At 40.7% G+C, this 25,703-nt stretch overlaps 2 protein-coding genes across 2 annotated transcripts in view; both read right to left on the bottom strand.

Moving 5' to 3' along the window:
- The window catches only part of LOC110946484 (butyrophilin subfamily 2 member A2-like), a 417,600-nt gene that overhangs the window by 167,476 nt on the left and 224,421 nt on the right, over positions 1-25,703 (bottom strand). The gene's annotated exons all lie outside the window — the stretch shown is intronic.
- LOC110971211 (CUB and zona pellucida-like domain-containing protein 1) lies at positions 15,793-21,251 on the bottom strand. The gene is made up of 6 exons (XM_051943936.1): positions 21,194-21,251; positions 19,642-19,832; positions 18,642-19,042; positions 17,464-17,563; positions 16,530-16,719; positions 15,793-16,443 (listed from the first exon to the last, which is right to left on the bottom strand). The coding sequence occupies exons 1-6, from the start codon at positions 21,228-21,230 to the stop codon at positions 16,343-16,345; spliced, it is 1,020 nt and encodes a 339-aa protein (XP_051799896.1). The 5' UTR covers positions 21,231-21,251; the 3' UTR covers positions 15,793-16,342.

Here is a 25,703-nt window from a genome sequence, read left to right as displayed (position 1 = left end):
TATTTTTATCTAATTAAATTCATGTTCAGTTCTGTGGGAAACTCATTAGGTTTGTTGTTTTTATCCAAGTTATAAATGGCAGAAGATAAAACAAGAAAAGACAAGAATTTTTTTCAATAAAGTTATCAGAACAAAATGTCTTTTATAGGATAAACTGGGTTTTTAGTTTTATCTCCTTCTTCAAATTTCATGGGTCAACTGTCTTCAGGTTTTCTTCAGTAATTTTGTATTTTAGTAAATGAATCTTCATTCAGAACTTAACAGAGTTCTTCTTTAGTGTTGAACTGCTTTTATTTTGTTTCTCTGCTTGATGTCATAAAGCTTCTGTAATATTCAGGTCTGGACATATTTGGTAGTTTGATGCAGCTAAATCATCACAATAGAGACATTATCAAGAAAAAAAACTTGATATTACATCTATACATGTCTTTTAAACAGAAGAATTCTCAGTTGATTTACTGTAGAAGTTAACGTTAGATGGCTTCCGGTTTGGCAGTAGATGGAGTAGGTACGCAGTTCGCTAGCTCCCACGACCTTGAAAGATTTTTGTGTAAAAACAACCCGTTTATTGGTTCATAAGGTCCTCATTTTCTATCGGCAAGATTTTTTAGCAGCTTTGACTCATTTTTTGGAATGTCGAAGTCTGGGAAGCAGTCAAAGAAGGACCCGCACGCGGTCACCTCGTTGGATACTAGCAGCAGCATGGCTAGCTTAACGGTTCAGCAGATCACTGAGCTCCTGGAGCAGCACCGGGCATCTCTGGCTACCGATTTTAAGACTTCATTTGAAGAGAAGCTTGATCAGATCCAAGCCGTGGTTTCTGATCATGGTAAGCGCATCGCGGACTTGGAGGCTGACGCGGGGGACGTCGGCAGCCGTTTGGACCGCAGCGAAGCTGCCTGCGCCTCTCTCCAGGAGGAGACCAAATGGCTGCGGTCCAGGCTGGCTGAGCTGGAGGGCCGCAGCCGGAGACAAAACATCCGCATCGTCGGCCTACCTGAAGATACCGAGGACGGTCGCCCCACTGCCTTCTTCTCCCAGCTCCTCGTGGATGTCCTCGGTGATGGCGTGCTCTCCTCGGCCCCGGAGCTGGACCGCGCCCATCGCAGCCCTGTCGCCAAGCCTGGTCCGGGCTCGAGGCCGCGCGCGGTAATAATCCATTTTCATCGCTACCAGGTCAAAGACGCGGTCATCAGGGAGGCACGTAAGCGTGGTAGCCTGGAGTACGCCGGCCATAAGATCCGGATCTACGAAGACTACACCGCGGATGTCCTGAAACAACGCTCCGAGTACAAGGAGGTCATGGCTGAACTTTACAAGCGCGGTCTCCGTCCATCTCTCCTCTACCCCGCGAGGCTGCGCATCACGCTGTCTGGTGGTGAGAGGAGATGGCTTCCCTCTGTGGCCCACGCGGCTAACTTCCTGAAGAGCATGGATGGTGGCCCGTCTTCTCCTCCGTGATCGGGTTCCAAGCAACACTCCTCTGTTTTCTCCCTTGGACTTGCCAGTCGGTTCTGTGAGTAACATGTAGCGCAGATGTTATCTGTTATATTTTATAAAGCTGTTGCTCACTTGTTCATTACTGAAAGGGTTTGTTAAAAATGCTGCTTGATGTCGGGAAGAATCCTATTGTTATTATAATTATATTATTATCATTAATATTATTAATAGTATTATTATTATTATTATTACTGATATTATTATGTTAAAAGACTGCTGCGGATATATATTTAAGCGATCTGATAGTCTTTTTGGGTTGTTTTTACTATTTTTATTCTCCTTAATGTTATGTGGGACTTGGCAGGCTTAGGAAGCAGGCTTCTTAGGTTAGTCATGGAAAGACTGGAGGCCTTGATGTCCTGTCAAGCCTCATTGTGGGTTTTACATGTGCAGTTTCTTTTTTGTTTAATTGTTGGTTTGTTTTCTTTCTGTGTATGGGTGTGTATGTGTGGTATGTATGTGTATGTGCTCCTTCTCCTCTTCCCCTTCCCTTCAGAAGTCAGGCAGGTTATTGGCTAACCAATTGCGGGGTCTTAGAGCTCGGCAGGTCATCCCTGGTGTCCGATCTAATGATGGTTCTGTATCCTCAAATCAGAAAATAATCAATGAGAGATTCTGGTCCTTTTATTCTAATCTTTATACCTCAGACTCTACACCAGATAGCGACATGATGGAAAACTTTTTCGATAATTTAGATATGCCCTCACTGACAGAAGACCAGAAGAACAAACTAGAGGCTCCAATCACCCAGAGTGAGATATTGACATCAATATCCTCCATGCAAACAGGTAAAGCCCCTGGTCCTGATGGGTTACCACCAGAGCTTTACAAGAAACTGGCAGCAGACCTATCTCCCTTTCTCTGTTCGGTGTTTGCTGACTCTTTTGATTCCGGTGCACTCCCCCCTACATTTAGCCAAGCCTGCATCTCCTTGTTGCTAAAAAAGAAAAGGACCCTTTAGATTGCTCCTCATATCGGCCCATTTCTTTACTGAACACAGATGTTAAAATCTTAGCGAAAGTTCTGGCAAGCCGATTAGAAGACGTCCTCCCTTTCATTATTTCACCCGACCAAACTGGGTTCATAAAGGCCCGACATTCTTTTTATAACATCCGGAGACTATTTAACATAATTTACTCCAGTGAGAAAGACAAGCAGGAATGCCTTCTCTCTGTTGATGCTGAAAAGGCGTTTGACAGAGTGGAGTGGGACTTTCTCTTTTGAGCTCTTTCAAGTTTTGGTTTTGGGCCCTTATTCTCATCATGGATCAAACTGCTCTATCAGTCTCCCTCTGCCTCGGTCTTAACTAATGGCCTGTACTCTCATCCATTTGATCTACACAGAGGAACACGGCAGGGCTGCCCTCTCAGTCCGCTTCTCTTTCCCATTGCCATAGAGCCACTGGCTATAGCTATCCGTAGCAACAGTGGTATAAAGGGTATTCGAAGGGGAGGCGTAGAGCACAAGGTCTCCCTTTATGCAGATGACCTTCTTCTTTACGTTTCAGATCCTAACAGCTCCCTTCCTGAAGCTCTTACGCTTTTCGAAACGTATGGCCGTATATCTGGATATAAGATCAATCTGGGCAAAAGTGAACTATTTCCAGTTAGCAAATGCGCACACATGGCAGTTGGTATGGTTTCCAAATTCAAAGTAGTGGCTGAACGATTTACTTATCTTGGCGTTTGTGTCACAAGAACATATAGAGACCTTTTCAAGCACAACTTTCTCAACCTGATTGACCAAGTCAAGGTTTCTCTATCAAAGTGGTCCCCTCTCTCGCACTCTCTTATTGGTAGGATTAATTCGATTAAAATGACCATACTTCCTAAATTTTTATATCTTTTTCAATGTCTCCCCATTTTGATCCCCAAATCTTTTTTTAAAACCCTTGACTCTCTGCTTGGTTCTTACATTTGGAATGGCAAGCCACCCAGACTGCGTCGAGTGTTCCTGCAGAGGCCAAAGCAGGAGGGGGGATTGGCTCTCCCCAACTTCCAGTTTTACTATTGGGCGGCTAATATTCGCTGCATTTTACACTGGGTGTACTTTCATCGGAACCCCTCCCCCCCTGTGTGGGTGACGATGGAAGCTGGTGCATCAGGTTCAGTTTCTCTCCCTGCTCTTGTAGGCGCTGCACTCCCTGCTTCTTTAACTGGCCTCCATGGTAACATGGTCGTCAGGGATTCTTTGCGGATATGGCTTCAGTTCCGAAAACACTTTGGACTTCAGAACATGTCACTTAAGTCCCCCATTGCTTCCAGTCATTTCTTCACCCCCTCTACATTTGATGGAGCCTTTAATATTTGGTATGATAAGAATCTTAGGTGTTTTGGGGATCTATTTATGAATGGAAACTTTGCTTCTTTCTCCCAATTAAGCCAAACTTTTTGTCTTCCCCGCTCCCATTTCTTTCGGTTCCTCCAGGTGCGACACTTCATACAGAAACTGATTCCAAACTTCCCAGAAGAGCCCCCAGCAAACCATTTAGATGCACTTCTTTCCTTTAATCCAACATCAAGAGGTATTTTATCCAAGCTTTACAATGCTATTTCCAACATACACAGCCATCCCCTTACAGCAATCAGAAAAGCATGGGAGCAAGATCTTGGTTCCCCATTTTCAGATCCTACATGGAACCTCATTCTTAAGCGTATCAATTCTTCCTCTATATGTGCCAGGCGTTCACTCTTACAGTTTAAAATAGTTCACCGGATCCATATCTCTAAGACTAAGTTAGCCCGCATTTACCCAGATGCTGACCCCATATGTGATAGGTGCAGATCTGCCCCTGGTTCCCTCCTCCACATGTATTGGTCCTGCCCCTCCTTGTCCAATTATTGGACATCATACTTTCAGTCTATTTCCAAGGTGCTGAGCTATCAAATCCCTCCAAACCCTCTGACTGCCATCTTCGGTCTGCCTCTAGATGGTGACCTGCCAAAAGCTAAAAATGAGATCCTGGCCTTCTCCTCATGGATAGCCCGCAGAGCTATCATTCTACGATGGAAAGACCGTTTACCTCCTTCCTTTTCACACTGGATTGCTGATATGATGACACCCCCCCCCACACACACACACACACACGGGGTTGTTGTTGTTGTTTTTTGTCTAGTTTTGTTTTGTTTTTTGTTTTTTTTGTTTTTTGTTTTTTCTCTTATGGGGTGTGGGTAAGTGGGTGGGTGGGTAGGTGTGCACTTTGTTGTTGTGTTCCAGCACTACTGTTCTCTTGACTGAGAGTGCTGCATATGTTAAGGGTAAAAAAAGAAAAAAGAAAAGTCACTTTGTTAGTGCCTGATGTTTTCATGTTGAACTGTGAAATCTCAATAAAAAGACCTTTGAAAGAAGTTAACGTTAAAGCAGTCGAACTGAGCTTCTTGTTGTTTCTAAAGAGCCTTCAGATGAACTCTGCTGATTATAAATAAATACAAACATTTTCTCATGTGGTTTGTGTCTAAGAAGCTCAAATTATCACCAGCATTTAAAATAAAACACAGAACAGCTACAAAGAAAACTCACATCAGGTCTGATAATAATAGTTTATGTATGAGTCAGATTCTGTTAACATCTTCATCGGCTTCAACTTCACAAACTGACAACGTTTTGTTAGAAACAACTGCAGGACTTTCTATCGGAAAATGAACCACAGTGAAGGAAAACATGACAGGACCAAAAACTATCCACAAACTGCTGCTTGGAGTTCACAGCTTTAATGACGTGCTCCAACTTCACTAACAAATATTTACTTCTGGAAGATCTGCTGAAATGATTTCCCCACAAAAGCCCAGAAAAAGTGAAATGATAAATGTGAGATCAGAAGTGAGTCCATGTGTAACAGTGGTAGCTTGTTGTTCTTCTGCTTCCATCCAGAATTCATGGAAAAGCCGCAAGAGGACACAAGCCAGTCTCTTATTGTGCCGGTCCCAAGCCCGGATAAATACAGAGGGTTGTGTCAGGAAGGGCATCTGACGTAAAACTTTGGCCAAATCAAACATGTGAATCAAATGTATGACTTCCATACTGGATCGGTCGAGGCCCGGGGTAACAACGACCGCCATCGGTGCTGTCGACCTACAGGGTGACGGTAGAAAATGGACGACTGTTGGTCGAAGAAGGAGGGGAGGAAGGTGTGTTCATAGGAAGAGAGAGAAGAGGAACACAGAGAGTCTAGGACTGAGAGTAGGGACTTTGAATGTTGGAACTATGACAGGAAAAGGTAGAGAGCTGGTTGACATGATGCAGAGGAGGAAGGTGGACATACTGTGTGTCCAGGAGACCAGGTGGAAAGGTAGTAAAGCTAGAAGTTTAGGAGCAGGGTTCAAGTTGTTCTATCATGGTGTAGATAGGAAGAGAAATGGAGTCGGAGTTATCTTGAAGGAGGAGTTTGTTAGGAATGTTCTGGAGGTAAAAAGAGTGTCAGATCGAGTGATGAGCCTGAAGCTAGAAATCGAAGGTGTGATGTTCAATGTTCTTAGTGGGTATGCTCCACAGGTAGGATGTGAGCTGGAGGAGAAGGAGAAATTCTGGTTGGACCTTGATGAAGTGATGCAGAGCATCCCTAGAAGTGAGAGAGTTGTCATTGGTGCAGACTTCAATGGACATGTTGGTGCAGGAAACAGAGATGATGAGGAGGTCATGGGCAGGTTTGGTATCCAGGAGAGGAACGCAGAAGGACAGATGGTGGTTGACTTTGCAAAAAGGATGGAAATGGCTGTAGTGAATACTTTCTTCAAGAAGAGGCAAGAACATAGGGTGACCTATAAGAGTGGAGGTAGGAGCACACAGGGAGACTACATCTTGTGTAGACAGTGTAATCTGAAGGAGATCAGTGACTGCAAAGTAGTGGTAGGTGAGAGTGTAGCCAGACAGCATAGGATGGTGGTGTGTAGGATGACCCTGGTGGTGAAGAAGATGAAGAGGGCAAATGCAGAGCAGAGGACCAAATGGTTGAAGCTGAAAAAGGAAGAGTGTTGTATGACTTTCAGGAAAGAGTTGAGACAGGCTTTGGATGGTCAGGAGGTGCTTCCAGATGACTGGACAACTACAGCAAATGTGATCAGAGAGACAGGTCGGAGAGTACTTGGTGTGTCATCTGGAAGGAAAGGAGATAAGGAGACTTGGTGGTGGAATGAGGAGGTGCAGGAGTGGATCCAGAGAAAGAGGTTAGCTAAGAAGAAGTGGGACACTGAGAGGACTGAAGAGAGTAGACGGGTGTACAGGGAGATGCAGCGTAAGGTGAAAGTAGAGGTGGCAAAGGCCAAACAAGGGGCTTACGATGACTTGTATGCTAGGTTGGACAGTAAGGAGGGAGAGACTGACCTGTACAGGTTGGCAAGGCAGAGAGACAGAGATGGGAAGGACGTACAGCAGGTTAGGGTGATAAAGGATAAGGATGGAAGTGTGTTGACAGGTGCCAATAGTGTGATGGGAAGATGGAAAGAGTACTTTGAAGAGTTGATGAATGAGGAAAATGAGAGAGAATGAAGAGTAGAAGAGGTGACTGTTGTGGACCAGGAAGTAGCAAAGATTAGTAAGGATGAAGTGAGGAGGGCATTGAAGAGGATGAAGACTGGAAAGGCACTTGGTCCTGATGATATACCTGTGGAGGTATGGAAGCGTCTCGGAGAGGTAGCAGTAGAGTTTCTGACTGGGTTGTTCAACAGAATCTTAGATAGTGAGAAGATGCCCGAGGAATGGAGGAGAAGTGTGCTGGTGCCCATCTTTAAGAACAAGGGAGATGTGCAGAGTTGTGGCAACTACAGAGGAATAAAGCTGATGAGCCACACGATGAAGCTATGGGAAAGAGTAGTTGAACATCTGTGAGCAGCAGTATGGTTTCATGGCAAGAATTAGTACAACAGATGCAATAGTTGCTTTGAGGATGTTGATAGAGAAGTACAGAGAAGGTGAGAAGGAGCTGCATTGTGTCTTTGTAGATCTGGAGAAAGCTTATGACAGGGTGCCCAGAGAGGAACTGTGGTTTTGTATGAGGAAGTCTGGAGTGGCAGAGAAGTATGTTAGAATGGTGCAGGACATGTATGAGGACTGTAAGACAGTGGTGAGCTGTGCTGTAGGTGTGACAGAGGAGTTCAAGGTGGAGGTGGGACTACATCAGGGATCAGCTCTGAGCCTCTTCTTGTTTGCTATGGCGATGGACAGGATGACAGACGAGGTTAGACAGGAGTCTCCATGGACTATGATATTTTCAGATGACACTGTGATCTGTAGTGAGAGCAGGGAACAGGTGGAGGAGAAGCTAGAGGCGTGGAGGTTTGCTCTGGAAGGTTAGCCGCAGCAAGACAGAGTATCTGTGTGTAAATGAGAGGGACCCAAGTGGAAGTGTGAGGTTACAGGGAGAAGAGATCAAGAAGGTGGAGGATTTTAAGTACTTAGGGTCAACAGTCCAGAGCAATGGAGAGTGTGGAAAAGAGGTGAAGAAGCGTGTACAGGCAGGCTGGAACGGCTGGAGAAAAGTGTCAGGTGTGATGTGTGATAGAAGAGTTTCAGCTAAAATGAAAGGAAAGGTTTACAAAACTGTGGTGAGACCAGCCATGTTGTTTGGTCTGGAGACAGTGTCCCTGAGGAAAAGACAGGAGGCAGAGCTGGAGGTAGCAGAACTGAAGATGCTGAGGTTCTCTTTGGGAGTGACCAGGATGGATATGATCAGGAATGAGTACATCAGAGGGACAGCACATGTTAGAGGCTTTGGAGATAAAGTCAGAGAGGCCAGACTGAGATGGTTCGGACATGTCCAGAGGAGAGAGAGTGAATATATTGGTAGAAGGATGCTGAGTTTCCCACTGCCAGGCAGGAGGCCTAGAGGAAGACCAAAGAGGAGGTTTATGGATGTGGTTAAAGAGGACATGAAGGTAGTTGGTGTAAGAGAAGAAGATGCAGAAGACAGGGTTAGATGGAGGCAATTGATTTGCTGTGGTGACCCCTGAAGGGAAAAGCTGAAAGGAAAAGAAGAAGACTCTCTCTACCTTTTCTCCATTGATGTTAGTAGAGTGGGGTCAACCTTGTTCTTCTGGAAGTTCAATATAATTTCTTTTTTTAATGTTTAGTTTGATTATTGTCCATGCACCATCTTGCCAGATTGCAGATTTCATCCCTGTAGGCTGTTATTTGTGATCAGATCTACCACTGTTTTGTCATCTGAAAGTTTGATTATTATGTTGTGAAGAGTGAGTAGCAGCCCAACCCAAAGTATGAAGGGAGTAGATGAGGGGGCTAAAGACACAGCCCTGGGGTGCTCCGGTGCTAAGAGACAGACAGAGGACAGTTGGACGGAAAGTCTTTAATCCATATGCACATGGGGCTGCTGAGACTGAGGTTGAGGAGTTTGTGCACTGAGATGGTTATTATCCATCATTTTTCAGTGTTTAGTTTTTTGATCCAGCTGCCAGAATATTTTCAATTTTTTAAAAATAATAAAAAAAAGCATTTTCTTTCCATTACAGTTTTCACACGAAAAGCAGTAATCAAAGCAAAGGGTGGCTATTTAAAAAAATCTAAAATATGTAACATGTTTTGCAGTATGCACTCATCATGCAATTCCTGCCACTTCTAAAAGTGCAGATTTGGATAAAACCTGTCAAACAGTGTTGTTAAACTGGATATGTGTTTTTTTTTTCAGTGTGTACAGACCTCTGTGATTGATGTTACTGGTTGAGTATGTTTTGTGACAAAATTGTATTGAAGAAACTGCAGATTTAGTGGATATTATAAAGGTAAAGTTCAGAAAATGGGCCATATTATTAAGTAAATTGTGTAAGTTCTAAATGTATAAGCAGGCCTGTAGCTCTTTTGTGGAATTCCAGAAAATATTTGAAGAGTTCATTTGCAAAAACAGATAACTCCTTTTTGATAAATTTTCAGAAAACTTTTTTGTTTATTGTTTACTTGAGATAATATCAATCAAACTGAAGCTGAGCGGATTTGATTCAGTAGAAAATACATGACAAAACAGAGAGAAAAAATAAGTTATTAGTGTTATTATTATTATCTCAAGTAAACAATAAAAAAATTAGTTTTCTGAAAATGGAGTTACCTGTTTTTGCAAATGAACTCTTCATTTCCTTTTAATATATTTTCTGTGAATGCAGTGAATCTATAAATAATTCATATAATGATCATAATCGTAGCAATGGTAGTTTGTATATAAGGAAGACTCAGTGTGTGGCTGTTCACAGTAGAAAAATACTGAAAAATATGGAATTTTACATTAGATCAGCTGATTCATCAAATTCTCCTTCACTAAATCCAGGTTCATGATAAGTTATGCAAATCAGTGTCTGTGAAACAAATTCAGAAATCTGTGTTCGTGCACCTGCATGGACAGAATTTAAATTGTCAGTAGAAGGTCCAATAAAAATCAATTAAAAAGGCAAATTGTGTCGGCCCATGCAAACTGGGTGAGTCTCTATTTGTAATACAGGAATAGGAGCAGAACACTGGACTGATCAGATTCTGGTGATGAGAGGCTGCTGTGTCCATTTGTTGGCCAGAACTCAAGAATCCATGCATTAAATATGACAAAGTTTCACATAACTTTCTAGTCGGATAGAAATATCATGTTTAATATCCAAAAGGTCAAATGTCAGCTTCACTGTAACATTATTATGTTCTATCAAATCAGCTCTCTGACCTTTGCTCTACACCATAACTAAGAAACAGAAGTGACCATGTTTAACATTTGAGCAGAAAATAAGATTGCAGAAGTTAAAGATGTGTGAATCGTCCAAGTTGTAGAGTTTCTGGTTTCCTACCAGCAAAATGTATCATCTGTAAGTGAAGACAGCATGTTTGTCAGGAAAATATTCACTGGAATCATATGTGTCATTATGCTGATGACTTCAGTTTCACAAATAAAAACTCCACTTAATCTACTACCTTTTCTTTAATTCAACATCTTCACCAAATTCATTACTTTTTCTCTATAATTTCCCTATTTTTTGCAGGTCTGCATAAGGAAGAAAATTAAGAAAATGAGATTTTTGCGTAACTTCCTACTGTTAGGGATTTCCTTTAATCTTTATTTCATATCGTGAGTCCTGTTTCGTATGTCGTATCTTTTCGTGAGTTGACCATTTCGTTGCACCCCTATTGAAGACTAACACTTTTTTATTTACAACATAATTACATTGGTGTTCTTTCATGATGTCTTCAGCATTAATCTACAATATAAAAAACAATTAAATCAAAAACCATTGAATGAGAAGGTGTGTCCAAATTTTTGACTGGTAGTGTTGTTTCCAGGAGCACTGGGACACTTAAACCTCTGGACAACAACAAGGTAGTGATTCCTCGAGGGGTCCTCCTTGGTTTATTTTTCTATTTACACGTATAAAGCACCAGTTTCAGTTCAATACAGTTATAATCACTCTAAAGTGGGTTTTTAAGTGTGCATAAAATCACTGATCATCTGTGTGTTTCAGACCACTGTGTAAAAAAGTGCATGTTGTCCTGTGAGACATTTCTAGATCCATTTGTCTTCAAGAAGTGCCTGCATCATTGTTGTGTCATTTGCATGGATGGCATGAAAATAGGTTGCTTAGGTCAATGTGCTGTCCAAAAAGCATTTCCATGCAATAATCCACTGCAGCACTTTTGCATACAGAGACAGACCAATGATGGTTGACTGAGAAACGAAGAGGAATTTCCATAGATTGTTATTATTAAGGCAGAGTCTCCTTTTGCTGTCCACAGAGCTGCATCGTGATGGAGGGCATCTGGCTGGGTGTCTGCTGTCTCTCAGGTCAGTACCGTCTTTATCGTTAAACACTGCTTGTTACATTGTTGTAATGCAGGAAAAGTACTTTGTTAATTTGGAGTCATGTTGTATTTTCTAAAGTTTTGTGTTTTCCTGACAGGGTGGCTCATCCTCCCCACCTGTCCCCTCCATCAGTACTACTTTATCAACCAACATTTGACTTGGAATGAAGCTCAGACCTACTGCAGACAGAAATACACAGATCTGGCAACCATGGAAAACGCTGACGACATGAGTCAAGTGGAGAGCTTGCTTTCATCTTCTGGTTACACTTCTGGCATCTGGTTCGGTCTGTACAGTAAAATCAACTGGCAGTGGTCGGACGGCCTCACACTGAGCGGGGCTGAGTACCAGGACTGGAGCACCGCTGAACCCAAATTGGAAATTAACAGTTTCTGTGTGGTCAAGAATGAAAAATGGTACAATTGCAACTGTAGATATGAGAAAAAATTTGTCTGTTACAAAGGTAAGAATATCAAGATTAAAGTCACATATTTTAATCTCAAATAAAGACTGTATTCTGAAAAATAATATTTGTACTCAACAAAAATAAATTTGCTGCATGGGTTACCTCAATTTTTTGAGTTAAGACACCATTGACTGAAATTATGTCCAACCACCAAACTATACTGAGTTCTGGAAATGTGCTTTTCCTCAACAGTCAAAGCTATTTGGAATTACTTAGTGATAAGAAGCATAAACATCAGTCTTTAAGTTGCTCATCAATACAAATGAAGTTGTTCAAAATAGTTGTGTTACATTGTGTAAGAGCATATTTTGTGTTTTTCATATTTAATTACCATAATCATGAACACTAGTCATTAAATTGACACACTTTCAACAATTCAATTGACACTTTTTTTCGGAAGGCTAATCTAAATTAATAAAGTTTTTATCTTGCAGTTGTGCTTTTAATGATGTGGTGGGAATATGTCACCTGAATTATGTTCCAGAATGTGTTCAGAAATTCAGGTTGTGAACTCATCCCCCCTCAAACTGCAGGAACACAAGAGAATCATGAATTTGTTGGTGTGAGTAAAGCCATGAATTGGTCCGATGCTCAGATGTACTGCAGGGAGAACTATGTGGACCTGGCCACTGTGATGAGCGACGCAGAGAACCAGCAGGTCAGGGACCTACTGTCAGATCAGGTATTTCCATGGATCGGCTTATTCGGAGTTCCTCAGCTTCACTGGTCTGATGGAAGAAGCTTCTCCCGGTCCCTGGGTGGAATTTCAACTTCTCTCAACTTAATGACCGTGGATGCGATGCGACGTCTCTGCAGACTTCCATGAAATGGAGCCTGAAGAACTGTGAACACAGGAAAATGTTTGTGTGCCAACTCACTGGTGAGTGTTTTACTGACATCAGTGCTCCCTTATCTACATTCATGTGCTTCATGTCACTAAAGCAGTTTCAAGTATTTCTGGTGTCTTTCTGTGTTTCTAAACAGTCACAAGGCAGGTGGTGAAGTTGAGGATTGATGTGGGGGACTCCTCTGTGGATCTGAACGACCCTGCTGTCAAAGCAGAAATCCTGAAAAAGGGCAAGTGTCCAAACTCCACCCTGAGACGTCACAAACATTCAAAGCAGATCACAGGATGGATGAAAATGAGCTTTGAAACAGATTCAGATGAATGTCTAGCTGACAGAGAACGTTTTCACAGCATCATCTACAAATTATAACAGGTTTTTCAAGAAAATGTTTAAATTAAGTCTTAAAGTTCACACAAAGTTGAATGTCAGCATTCAGAGGATGTTTTCAGGAACACAGATGATGTTCTAAAATGACAAAGGAGGAATGTTCTAAAAACAACATTCAGTAGAATCTATCCAGATGTTATGAAGGCCTCATTCTGGGAAATTACAAAAATTAAATAGTAGTAAAGGGTAAAAATGTGACTGGGATGTTTGACGGTTGCTGCCATGTTTGTCTTCCAGCTGGAGGAAAAACTGAAGGAGAACAGAGTGAATGGAGTCACCCTGAAGTGGAGAGAACAGCCTGATGGGAAAGTGTTCCACCAGGAGGAGGATGAAGGAACCCCACCTGACACTGAGCTGAGCTCCTCAAACACCTGTGTGTGAACCAAAGGGAAACAGCGCCCTCTAGTGTTTGAATTAGTTCATTACTGCCTTTGAGTCTGTGGCAGTTTGTAGGCTCCTGTTAAACACTGGTTGTGTGTCGGTGAAATTTTACCTGTAACTTTCACTGTGAACTATTAATCACTGCAGATATCTACAATTTGACCGATTTTCTATTTAATGCTTTATAGTTTAATATGTATTCCTGTTATTTTGCAGAGTGGCTCTGAATGCATTTTATTTACTGTGTGTGTTTGTAGCTTCATATTAAAAGGAAAGAAAAATCAATAGTTTCAGAAAAAGTCAATTATGTTTCATGATGCAAATTTTTCTTCTTTTTATCTTTCCTAGAATTTCACATTTTCATTCCCACTGTTTATTTCTGCATTTTATGCCACACAGTTTTCTTCGAGGAACTTTTAAATTCTACATACTGCAAGAAAACATATCACAGAATTCTGCTGCAGATCCTCCTGGTTTGTCTTTGTTTAAAAAAGGCTTTAAAGAAGAATTTCTGTTTCCTGCTCAAGGTGAGAAACTTTACTGTCCTTGTTGAAAATCGTATCTGATTTCAGAGCAAAATGATGAAAACAAGACAAAATAAAGATGAAGACAAACGATATCCAACAGATGATCAGCTCTTACGCACAATAAGACAAAATTACTTTTACAAACAAATTAGAATAATAATTCAAATGATCAATGAACAAGCAGCTATTTAACAATAGTCTTCCTCAGTCTGTCCGATTTAATAAAACTGGAGGGCAACAAAGTTCAAAGCCATTGTGAATTTTTTAATATATGTAATGTTTCCATCAAATCATAACAAGCATCTGAAAGAAATCTATATTTTTTGCTAATTTAAATACATTTAAAAATGTTTATTTATTATTAATTTTAAAGACAAGATGCAAATGAATACTTGTTTTGGGTGATTTAACCAATCAGTATCTGTCATTTACCAAAAACAGCAGTTCTTTGCCATTTTTCAGTCCTTAATAGCCATAATTTTTCTATTTAACTAACAGCAACCCCCTCCTCCCCCAAACAAAACAACATTTTTGCTGATTGAAATACAATAAAAATAAAAATACGTGGATGATATGGAGGCTATTTACATTTTTCCATACTTTTATACTTGAATAACAGCAAATAGCTATCAAAAACAATATTTTTTTCTCATTTGAATGCAGTAAAAATGACAACAGATTAGCTTTTATAAACACATGTATGATGTGGAGGTTATTTACATTTGTTGTCTATTCAATATATTATTTTGCCCTTTTGATATGACAAGCTGGACTTGTTGGAGGGGTTGATTTTGCTGCAATTTCACAAAACAAGGAACAACTGAAAAATCAAAGTCAGCTGCTGGTGATAAGGTGGTCATATTTTTGAAGCCACATAAGTTGTATTTTGATATATAAATGTGGATCAAATGGAAAAAGAACAAACGAAACATGAAGGAAAATGGTGTATTTTGAGGGGAGAGGTTTCTGCAAGGGGTTGCACAGTGGAAGTTGTGGTTAGCACTTTCGCATTGCGGCAAGAAGATCCCTGGTTCAAATCCCGGCCTGGGATCTTTCTGCATGGAGTTTGCATGTTCTATCTGTTCATCTTCTTCCAATCTAAAATTATTTTGCTGTTTCTTTTCAGTTTACTAAAGTTTAGTTGTAAATACCTTGTCCTATTTACACAACAAATTCTTGTCACCTTTATCAGCTTTTTCTCCCAAAACACCACAAACAAATTTTATCGTTAATATTTTTATCATCTTCAATGACCCCCTGCTTTCATGCTGACCCAAACCAAATCAAAGTGAAGCAAGAAATGAAAGTGTTAAAAAAAAAAAAAAACACCAAATGTTTAAACTATAATTGGACAGGAGAAATTCCGCAAAAATATGTAATTAAGATCATAGACAACCTCAAAAGTATCATCAGCTTCATTCTCTTCCATTTCAGAACTATGATTTTGCTTCTTTTTTTTTTTTTTTACAGTCTGCTACAGTGAGATTTAAATTGTCTTATCCTGTTCACCTTTTATATTTTGATCTTATTACCGGCTTTCTTCCCCTCAGACCACAACAAATAAATATTAAGTCTATCATTGTCATCTCCAATGACCTAAACCAAACTGAAGCAGGAAACTAAGGAACACAAGAGTGAAAAATCCATCATTTTTCAGTATTTAGTTTTTGATCCAGCTGCCAGAATATTTTCAAATTTTTAAAAATAAAAAAATGCATTTTCTTTTCATTGCAGTATTAAAATTAACGGTTGTAAGACTGGGAATACAAACAGCAGAATACATTATTAGATCAGAACGGGAAGATATTTGTGTGAAAGTGGGCGAGAATAAAAAAGACAAAAGCAGAAATTGATGCAAGAAAGTATTTTTATTGATCTATTTTCCACCTTCTCTCAGGCTGATGGAGAAAGACAGAAATAAAAAATAGGAAACAGGAATAATCCTGACTGGAAACAATCAGTAGAGTAATATTATTTAGTAGAAACAGTTTAAAGACACACACTTCCAACAATCAGCTGCAGCACTAGCTCATCATCCTTCTGGTTCCATTTCAGAGAAAAATCACTTTGTTTACTTTCCCACAAACTGATTGTAAAAGTTTCTCAAGAGGTTAATGAAAAATCATGATTTAGATGCACGGAAGTCGACCCATGAAAGTCCCAAATCTGAGAGCAGAGTTTGTGTTCTAATGTAGCGTGTGAATTGTGCACACGCTGGCGTCTCAGAAGCAGGCAGTGGTTGGTGTTTGAAGGGTTTGGAAGCAGATAGGTTTGACCCGCTTTCTGGAGTTAGTTTAGTGTTTTCAACAACGGTCTGAGATTCCACTGTAACGCTGTATTTGGGTTGTGGGTTCGAGCGCTTTGTCACTAAAATCTAGACCTTCAAATATTCCCGAAATGATCTTCAACTCAGTTTGGATGTTTTGAGGGTTGGACCGCTTTGCTTCTGACCGCCTCATCAGATCTTTGACGCCTTGGCTTTGTACATGACCACTCCAAGAATCATGCCAGCAGCAGCCAGGACACATCCAGCGATGAACGCCAGGTTCAGGGCGATGGCTGGAAACGGCAGAAGAACACTTTGATTTCAGGGTTTGTCTGAGACTAAACAGCTGGTGTGAAGAAAACACTGACTGTGTCTGTACCTGAGCTGTTGCTGTTCTCGGCTGACCTCTTCAGGCGCAGAGGACCCTGGGAAACGGAGTGCTTTCCACTCTGGATGGCGGTCTCTCTTTTCACGAAAAGGGGGCTGGATGGAGACTTCATGCATCCCTGTGAGCACCTGGTGTTTAAGTTTCCAGCTTCACACATGATCACTGAACAGCTGATGTACACCTGAATGCAACAGAAGGCAGAGTTGTGATCTTCAGCACACAGATCACTGCTCCCTCTAGTGCAGTAGTTCCCAGAGCTGAGGCTGCAGCGCGATTTTCAGACACTAAACCCAGTCGTTAGGTATTAGAAAAAGCATATTTAACTGCAGAAACAGAAGTACATGCTGCTCCTATCCTGTACGTTTACTCAGATTACTTTGATTTCAGCCAGTGTTAACCCTCTGAATCCCAATCAGTTTCTGGATCATTTTTGTTGCTCCTGTCACATTTTTTCCTTCACTGTGGCTCATTTTTCACGGCAACATAAAGTCCTGCCCCTCTATAGAAACAGCACAACTGTAGCTAGAAGTAGAAAGAACTCCGCAGCGTCTTCTATGATGTTTATCAATTTTACAGTGTCATGAACAAACAAAAAACTTAAATATCGTTGCTGGTGAATTTAAATAAACATTTCCCACATGCCCACAGGTGTTACCAGTACTTCAAAATGTGGTTCCACATGTTCTGGATATGTTACTGTCTCCATTTTGAACTTGTTTCTGGACTTTTCTCCTGTTCTGTGTTCATGCAGCCAAACAGCCCCGAACACCTTAAAGTCTGTGCAAGTATATTTTATGGTAGTTTTCTAAATGAAACATGTAGAATACAGTGATTTTAAATGAAATGTCTCAGTAGGAAAGAAGATGGGTGATTATAGGGCCATTTCCTGATGCATTTATAGCTCCACTCTGACAACATTCTTCACCTGCTCATACGTGCCGATGAACTTGAAGGCCTCCATGCTGAACTCAAAATGATTTTTGTTGGCAATGGGATAGACGTTGACAGTCGGGTCCACGTTACACCTAATCAGAGCAAAACAAGAAGACAAGAAGCGTTGCTCATGGAGGTTCAGATGTCACAATAGAGGCCAGTATAGAGACATATTCTTATGTCTGTTGTAAAGGGATAGAATATCTAGTGGCAGGATGCTAGGGTTGCAAATTTTCCTAATAATGTGCAGCATTAGCAATAAATGTGTTCATTAAAAAGACAACTTCAGCACAGAGAACGTTTGTCTAGTGCTGGTATCACTGTTGTAGGCTAGAAGCATGTGATCTGGGGAGTAAACATCCATCTGTTATATGAGCTCTCAGGAAATCAAAATGTGCCCCCAGTTTGTCTCAAACACCTGAGCTCTGGTCTTTAAGGGTCACAAGACTGTCATGTTGCTAGCTAAACCCCCACAATGCTCTCTGCTTGCCAACATGAACTGCCTGGAGTCCAAGTGCCCACCTCCTTGGGTTGCTAGAGTAGTAAAAAGTAAGAGGCTCCACCTGGTGGTGCAACCAGGTACTACAACTGACTTATGATACTTGAAGTGTGCATTATTGGGGGAAATAGTTGGTTCAGGGCATCAAAACTGAACTTGATTTGGACATCCCTGCTAAAGACATTTGAATAATGGCATTTGTCACATCCTCACAGTCATGCTGATAAAAGACTGACGGAAATATGTCATTCTGACCTCATTAGCATTGATTAACTAACACAATCTGGGCCCTGGAAAAAATAAAAACACAAAACTGAGTAGAACTAGTTGCTCAACAGACGTTGATGCTTTACCGAACCTTTTCAAGACCTGCAGACACTCTCAATGTTTTTTTCCATCAAGATGTGTTCATGTTGAAAAGTGTTTTATTGTTGCTTATTTTTGGCAAAGTCCTTGTAATTCCAGCATTAAAATGTGCTAAAGAAATCAAGTTTGGGAATATTATTGTCACCTAAATGGGGAAACACTCTGGTGGATCAGAGAAACAGAACATGAAATGGTCAGGCCTGACACATCATACAGATAACCATTCACACCTGCAGTCTACAACAAACCCTACAAATGCTTTGTGTTTTTGTCTGCTGCAAACTGCAGTGTGTCGTCATGCTCACCCGTCTGTGATGATGCTGTAGGTTTTGTGGTAGTTGGGGTTGTCGTACGGTGAAGCCCTGCAGGACTCCACAAACAACTCAGTGTTGTCGAGTGAAGATGTGGCCTCTATCTTCATGAAGAGCTTGCTCTCCATTGTCACCTCCAGAGGGTACGATTCTGGATCGATCATGTCTTGGTAGCTGTCGTCCTCGTAGAACTCAAACGTGTAGGTGAATTCACCCATGCCCTTCTCAAACACGGTGATGTTCTTCCTGTGAACCGAGAAGTTCTGCGACACGTTGCCACGTTTGGGGTACTTGCAGGAGAACTCCACCTCCAGCAGGTTCTTCCTGGTGATCATATCGTTTGTGCCTTCAGATGTGGTGATTTCATTCGTGAAAACGAGGTTGTCGTCATCCTCCTGCAGAGCAAAGTGTTGATGTTTAGTATTAAGGACACGAGGAGCATTTATGTTACAAGTTTATTCTACAAGTTGTTATCATGAACTTTATACACATTCATTTGTAAGTTTTTTTTGCACATAGTTTTTGTCGTCTGTTTCATGACATACTTGAATAGATCTGACATGTCCTGAATGTGCAGGAATGCTGCTGAAACACTTTTGATTGAGGAAAGTCCAGGGTTTTAATAATGTACTTAAGCTAATTCATTTCTCATCTCATTTCCAAACAAAAGACATGAGTGCAGAAAAGTAAACCATGTATGCATGTGTGCTGGTTCAGCAGGGGAAATAAAAAAATTGATAAGAAAAGTGAATCTAAAGCAGGTTCATATATCAAAGCAGCACTGATTGACTGAGAGCCTTTGTGTCGTGTTTCATGACATTTTGAGTTGTCATTGGACTGGTACATTTTCCTTGACATAAAGACATTTCCAACATAAGCTCATAAAAAGTTCAGCAGAATACAGCAAATGAAGCGTTTGAAACTCAGGAGAACAACAGGTCTCCTGCTTCATGTTAAAAAGAATGAAGTGACGAAGCAGACGAGTCCTGGTTACCTTGATCTGAGTGCCACACTGGCTGAGGGGGACGACACAAAAGATGTGGGTGCTGTTGGACTTCAGGTTGCAGTCGGTGTTTGAGGGGTCATTGAGCTGCAGATCATCCTCATTGACTGGAGGGAGGGTAGCTTTCTCCACCAGGATTGTCATTGAAGACTCGTTGCAGATCACGTGGGATTTAGGTGGAACTAGAGATACATATTTAAAAACACCCGTTATACAGAAAAATGGTTAGTTGTAAAGTGTCAACACACCACTGGGATTTCTACTCTGGGGTGGGACGGCCTGCTTTAACCACCAGAAGGATACGTCTTTGGTAGACTTTCATACACTGCCTGTCAAAAATAAAAGGTTGTGCACTAGTATATAACCGGACACCCTTTGACTCTGAGAACAACACATATTTACCGGGGCATCGTTTCGATAAGCTTCTGCAATGTCACAGCATTAACTTCTGTCCAGACTTGCATTCATCTTCTACCAAGAATTTATACTGATGATGGGAGAGACACACCGCTGCACAAAGTCTTCTCCAGCAAATCCCAAAGATTCTCAGTGGGTCTGAACTCTGTGGAAGCCAATCCATGTGTGAAAATGACGTTTCATGCTCCCTGATCCACTCATTCTCAATGTGAGCCCTATGAATCCTGAAGTCGTCATCATGGAACATGTCCATGTCATCAGGGAAGAAAAACTCCATTGATGGACAGACCTGGTCATTCAGTATCTTCAGGTATCAGCTGACCTCATTCTTTGGGAACATAATGTTGCTGAACCTGACCAACCCCAGATCATAACTCTAACCCCCACAGGCTGGTAGGCACTAGACATGATGAGTTCATCACTTCATCTGCCTCTCTTCTTACCCTGATGCCTCCATCACTCTGGAACAGGGTAAATCTGGACTCATCAAATTGCATGACCTTCTTTCATTGCTCCAGAGTCAAATTTTTATGCTACCTAGCAAACTGAAGCCTTTTTTCCGATTAGCCTCACTGATCAATGGTTTTCTGAGAGCTATACAGCTGTTTAGTCCCAATCCCTTGAGTTCGATTCGCAATGTGAATGTGGAAATGTTCTTACTTTCACTATTAAACATAGCCATGAGTTCTACTGTTGATTTCCTACGATCATCTAAGGGTTTGTTTTGACCACATTTGTTCCTCAGAGACGATGGTCCACCACTATCCTTCCAGGTTTTTAATAATGCATTGGATGGTTCTTAACCTGATTTCAGTAGTTTCAGCAATCTTCTTAGTTGTTTTCTTTGCTTAAAGTAAAATTAAATTAGATTAGTCAGAATTATTTGACCCTTCTCAAACATATTAACATCCTTTCCATTACCACCCAATGAGCCAAATCTGACATGAGAACTTTCTTTGATGTGGCTTTTGGAGGCAGTTTCTAGTGGACATTTGAGGAACTGCAGGTCTCACCCAAATAGCAACAGAGAATGTGTGGCAGCTGTAAAGATTTATTCTCCAATGTACAATCTTGTCAATGTGGCCAACATGTGGACCATGATAGGAGATGCGGCCTTTAGACTCACCCTTTGGTTTCTTGACTTTGACCACGACACACCTCATCACAGACTGATAGATGGCCTCACTGAAAGAGAATTAGTGAGAATGATTGAACATTTGAACTGAGAACAGGAATTATATGTTACAGTTGGGCTGATTTTAAATGAACAACATTTAATTGCAGGTGAAAATGAGTTTGACTGATAGCATTGTGTTTGGAGATTGACATCAAATCTGCTCATTATGGCCACAATGACTGTAGAGTAAGAGACTAGACTCTTTCTTAACCCTCCTGACAATCTGGACAACGTCAGAGGTTCACTATTTTTTCCCTTATTTTCATTTCTGAGACAACATGAGCAGCGTACTCGACAATGAAATGTCACTCAGAGGTCGGACTTTGAGTCAGCTAACCTTTAAAATACAGAAGCAGTGGAATCCTGGCTTTGAAACCCACAAATTAAACGAAGGAAAGCTCACTTTAATCTTGATTCAGCAGCAAAGCAGATAGGAATATATTCATCTGCTTCGTCGGCCGTAGGTGTCCAGCTGATGACAAACTCGTTGGAGCGACGGTGGAATAAGCTGCTGTTAAACGGCCCACTGAAGACGAGACCTATAACTCTGTGGAAACCAAAAAACAACAAAAAGAGAAAACAGGCATTTCTTTATTATTACTGATGTTAGCTCTCTTGGTGAAACAACTTTTGGCTTTATCTCACTTACTTTGCACCTGAAGCTTCAGCCTTGACTGTGATCTTCATAACCTTCTCGATAACTGCATAAATCATTTCTCCATCTTCTGGTGTTGGGTCCACAAACTTGGGTATATAGAGTCCCTCCTCACATTTGGGAGCATCATCTTCCACTGGAGGATTAAAAAGGTCCATGTAAATGACAATGTGCAGTAGATTTTTTTGAATAAATCTAGAAAACTGTCACTGTATTGTTGTGTAAGGATGTAAACTTTCACGTTTTCCTTTGGCAACACCTGTGATGATGAACAGTAACTGCTTTTACTGACATGGAACTAAGTGCGGTTGTGAGGTACATGTATTTTTCTTGACTATTTCTATTTTCTGCAATTTTATCACTTCATTTTAGAGAAAATTATTGTGGTGGGTACTGTTTTGCATCATTCATTGGTTTGTGTCTCTTTTTAATTGGTTTAAATCTCTTTATAACCTTGCAGTTTTGTCTTTGTAGTGAATTTACGTCCATTTTTTATGTATTTGTATCTCTTGCATCTTTTTCTGGTCTTTTTTGTGTGTCTATTCAGTCATTTTGCATCTATTTCTGTTCATTTTGCATCTCTTCATTAGTTTACATCTATTTATGGTCTTTTTGTGTGCCGTTGTGGGAATTTTACATCAATTTGTGGCTATTTAGCATCTCTTTCATTGGTTTGCTTCTCTTTATTACCTTCTTTGCTGTCTGCAGTTGTTTTGCATCTATTTGCATTTATTGTGCATATCTTTCTGGTCGTTTTATGCGTCATTGCAGTCATTTTACATCTACTTGCATTTACTGTACATCCCTTTCTGGCTTTTGTCATATCTGTTTGCAATCATTTTGCATTTTTGTGTTATTTTATTACATCTCTTTACGGTTTCCTTGCGTGCCTTTGCAGCTAATTTGAGCATCTCTTTCATTTGTTTGGATCTGTTCTTCATTGGTTTGCATCTCTCTATGATCCTCGTGTGTCACTGCAGTTGTCTTCGATGAATTTGTCTTTATTTTGCATGTCTTTGTAGACTTTCTGTGTGTTTGCAGTCATGTTACATATATTAGTATCCATTTGTGTCTCTCTTTGTCATTTGTTTCTTGCTCCAGCTAATGTTTGCAGCTGATTTATGCCTACTTGTATTGTTTCTGAAGCTTCCTTTTCATAATTGCAGTCTGTATGTGGTCTGTTTGCATGTATGTGGTTGTTTTACATGGATTTGTGGTCTTTTTGCATTTCTTCATCGGTGGTTTGCCTCTCTTTCTAGTCTTTTTGTGTGTTTGCAGTCATCTGACCTCCTTTTCTATTTATTTGGCATTGCTTTTTCATTGGTTTGCATCCATTTCTGGTCATTTTTGTTGTCTTTGCAGTCGTTTCCCATCTATTAGTGTTCATTTTGTACCCACGTGTATTACATAGCTGTATTTGTACTTTTACTCGAGATCTAACCACTGATTTCTTCCTGCAGGTGTCTCCCAGCGTATGGATTCAGGTTTTAAGAAAAACAAAGTATTCTGTTTTGATTCATTGGTGGAACAAAGGCTAAATACACTTGAGAAAATTTAAAAATATATATTTAATCTCAAATAAAGTAATTAAGTGAATAAATAAAACGTGTCTTTTCAAGCTTTTCCTATGCAGATGGACTCCTGCAGCGAATAAATCTAAAACAACAACTCATTCGGATGCCGCCAGAGCTGGAAGACGCGTGAAAGTTTCTATGGGTTGAGGGCGGTGCAGCTGCTGGTGGTTTGTAATTCATGTTGAATTAAAAATTAAGTTAGATATGTATGTGTACAAGTGAAGTCTGAATTACCCTGCAAAGAGAAGTGTAGTGGGAGTCTGCTGAAGCTAAAACGCTGACTTTTGACGCTTATCCTTCCCTCCAATGATGTCACAATGACAGACTTCTCTGCTGGGAAGTCCTCCACCACAATGTCAAATCTTTTAAGTCCGGTCTTGGCGGAATCGTAGTGTAACGTGCAGGAGTCCTAACAGTACCAACACTTAGGGATTAAGTCAGGCAAAGTATCAGTGCATTAATGTTAGAGGAGGCTGCATTTTCAACTCACCTTATCTAAGTGGAATCCTGCAGGCTCCTCTTTTAGTTCATATTTGTTGCATTTGACACTGTCACCATCAGGATCGAAGGGCACCAAGTTGTAAGTCCGAGGGCAGTTCTTAGGAACTCTTCAATGAATACACAACAGGAGTAAACGCGTCACATCAGAATGAAAAATTAGCAAAAAAAAAATACAGGAAATAATATGCACAGTGGTGATGAAAAAGTACCAAAGCACCAAACAATATTCCATTGCTTTTGTCTGCTTCACAAGAAACAAAAGCTTCTTGTATTAATTAAATTCTATTGTCTTCATCCTGAAAAAGGAGACAGAAACCAATGAAAAGACAAGCAAAATCAACATGAAATAGATAGAAAATAACTGCAACAACCCCCAAAAAATATAGAAAAGAGATGCAAATCAATGAAAGGAGATTCAAAAATGAACACAAACAGATCAAAGAACAGTGCAGAAAGAGACACATACCTGTGGAAAGAGATACAAAGTTGAAAAGAAATAGATGTTAAATGACTGCAGATATTCACAAAAAGGCCAGAAAGAGATTCAACTTAATTGGGAAGTGATGCAAAATAAACACAAAAAGACAAGAAAGCTGCCAGATGAAAGTAGTGAAGTACAACAGACAGCATTTCCCTCTGAACTGCAGTTGAGTGGAAGGAAATGCTGACATCTCTAATGGGAAGACACTCAGTTTCCACCATCAGGGGAGTTCACATGCAAAATCAAACAGTTTAATTAGAACTCATAACCAGAAGAGAAGAAGAACAGAGGAATATATGTTCCACTGTCCACATTTATTCTGCAGAGGCAAACCATTCCATGCAAACACAAGGAAACTGACCTGAAAAAAGGCAGAGCGCTAAACACTGGGGATCTGTTTGCTTCTCCGGTGTCAGCTCTTTCCCCGACATCGACACCCGTGACTGCCCACCAGTCAAGAGACTGATTGATCCAGCAACACTCTCTTGCCCTGATATGTGTGAAAACAAGACGCTTTGAACATCACGTCAAACAGCTTTTATGTTTAGCAGAACCACAACTTCATGATGTGATGACTTTAAGGCAGGGGTGTCAAACATATGGACCGCCGGAGGGTCCAATCTGGCCACGGGACGACTTTGTAAAGCGTAAAAACTACAAAGAAGACATCAACTGCAAATTGTACATTTGAAAAACTGTAAAGGTTAAATAATTTCTGGACCAGGACAAGTTGTTTGTATCACAATGTAAAAGAAAAGATTGCTCATTTCCAGATACCTGTGACTAAATGCTCTGTGCCTTTGTAGAACTTTGATCTGTAAGTTGTAAAAAACTAAGGCATAATATTAGCCTAGCTGTGCTAGACAACCCACGGCAACAAATTTAATTCTCTGCCAGGGTGGGTCTAGTTACCCTCCATAAGGCTCGAGGCTGGATTCTCCTAAAACTGGCCAGACGAATCACCATGAAGTGTAGAGTCAGAAGGCGGGCGTAACTAAGTGACGATAGAGGCGCGACGATTCTGACAGAAACAACCGGCGCACAATAAACAGTTATCTTTCGACTCGGCTTTGGAAACAGCCCTTAAAGATTTGAAGCTAAAATTCAACTTGAAAGATAAACAAAGGACGGCACTGAAGTGTTTCATTGAGAAGAAAGACGTATTTGGACTTATGCTGACGGGATATGGCAAATCCTTTATATACCAGTTGGCTCCGCTGGTTGGGAAGCTAATGGGACTTAGCCACA

This window comes from Acanthochromis polyacanthus, chromosome 23 (assembly GCF_021347895.1).
Source record: "Acanthochromis polyacanthus isolate Apoly-LR-REF ecotype Palm Island chromosome 23, KAUST_Apoly_ChrSc, whole genome shotgun sequence".
NCBI classification, from domain to species: domain Eukaryota; kingdom Metazoa; phylum Chordata; class Actinopteri; family Pomacentridae; genus Acanthochromis; species Acanthochromis polyacanthus.
Note: the sequence above shows the minus strand (reverse complement) of the source record. Positions and strands in the feature narration are given on the sequence as shown.

Excerpts from the sequence above, each read along its gene's own strand:
- LOC110971211 (XM_051943936.1), bottom strand. The coding sequence starts at position 21,230 with ATGAGGTGTGTCGTGGTCAAAGTCAAGAAACCAAAGG. Across the intron at positions 16,720-17,463 it reads TCATCGGCACGTATGAGCAG|GTGTACATCAGCTGTTCAGT; the intron begins GTGAAGAATGTT and ends TGTTGCATTCAG. Across the intron at positions 16,444-16,529 it reads CGAGAACAGCAACAGCTCAG|CCATCGCCCTGAACCTGGCG; the intron begins GTACAGACACAG and ends TGCCGTTTCCAG.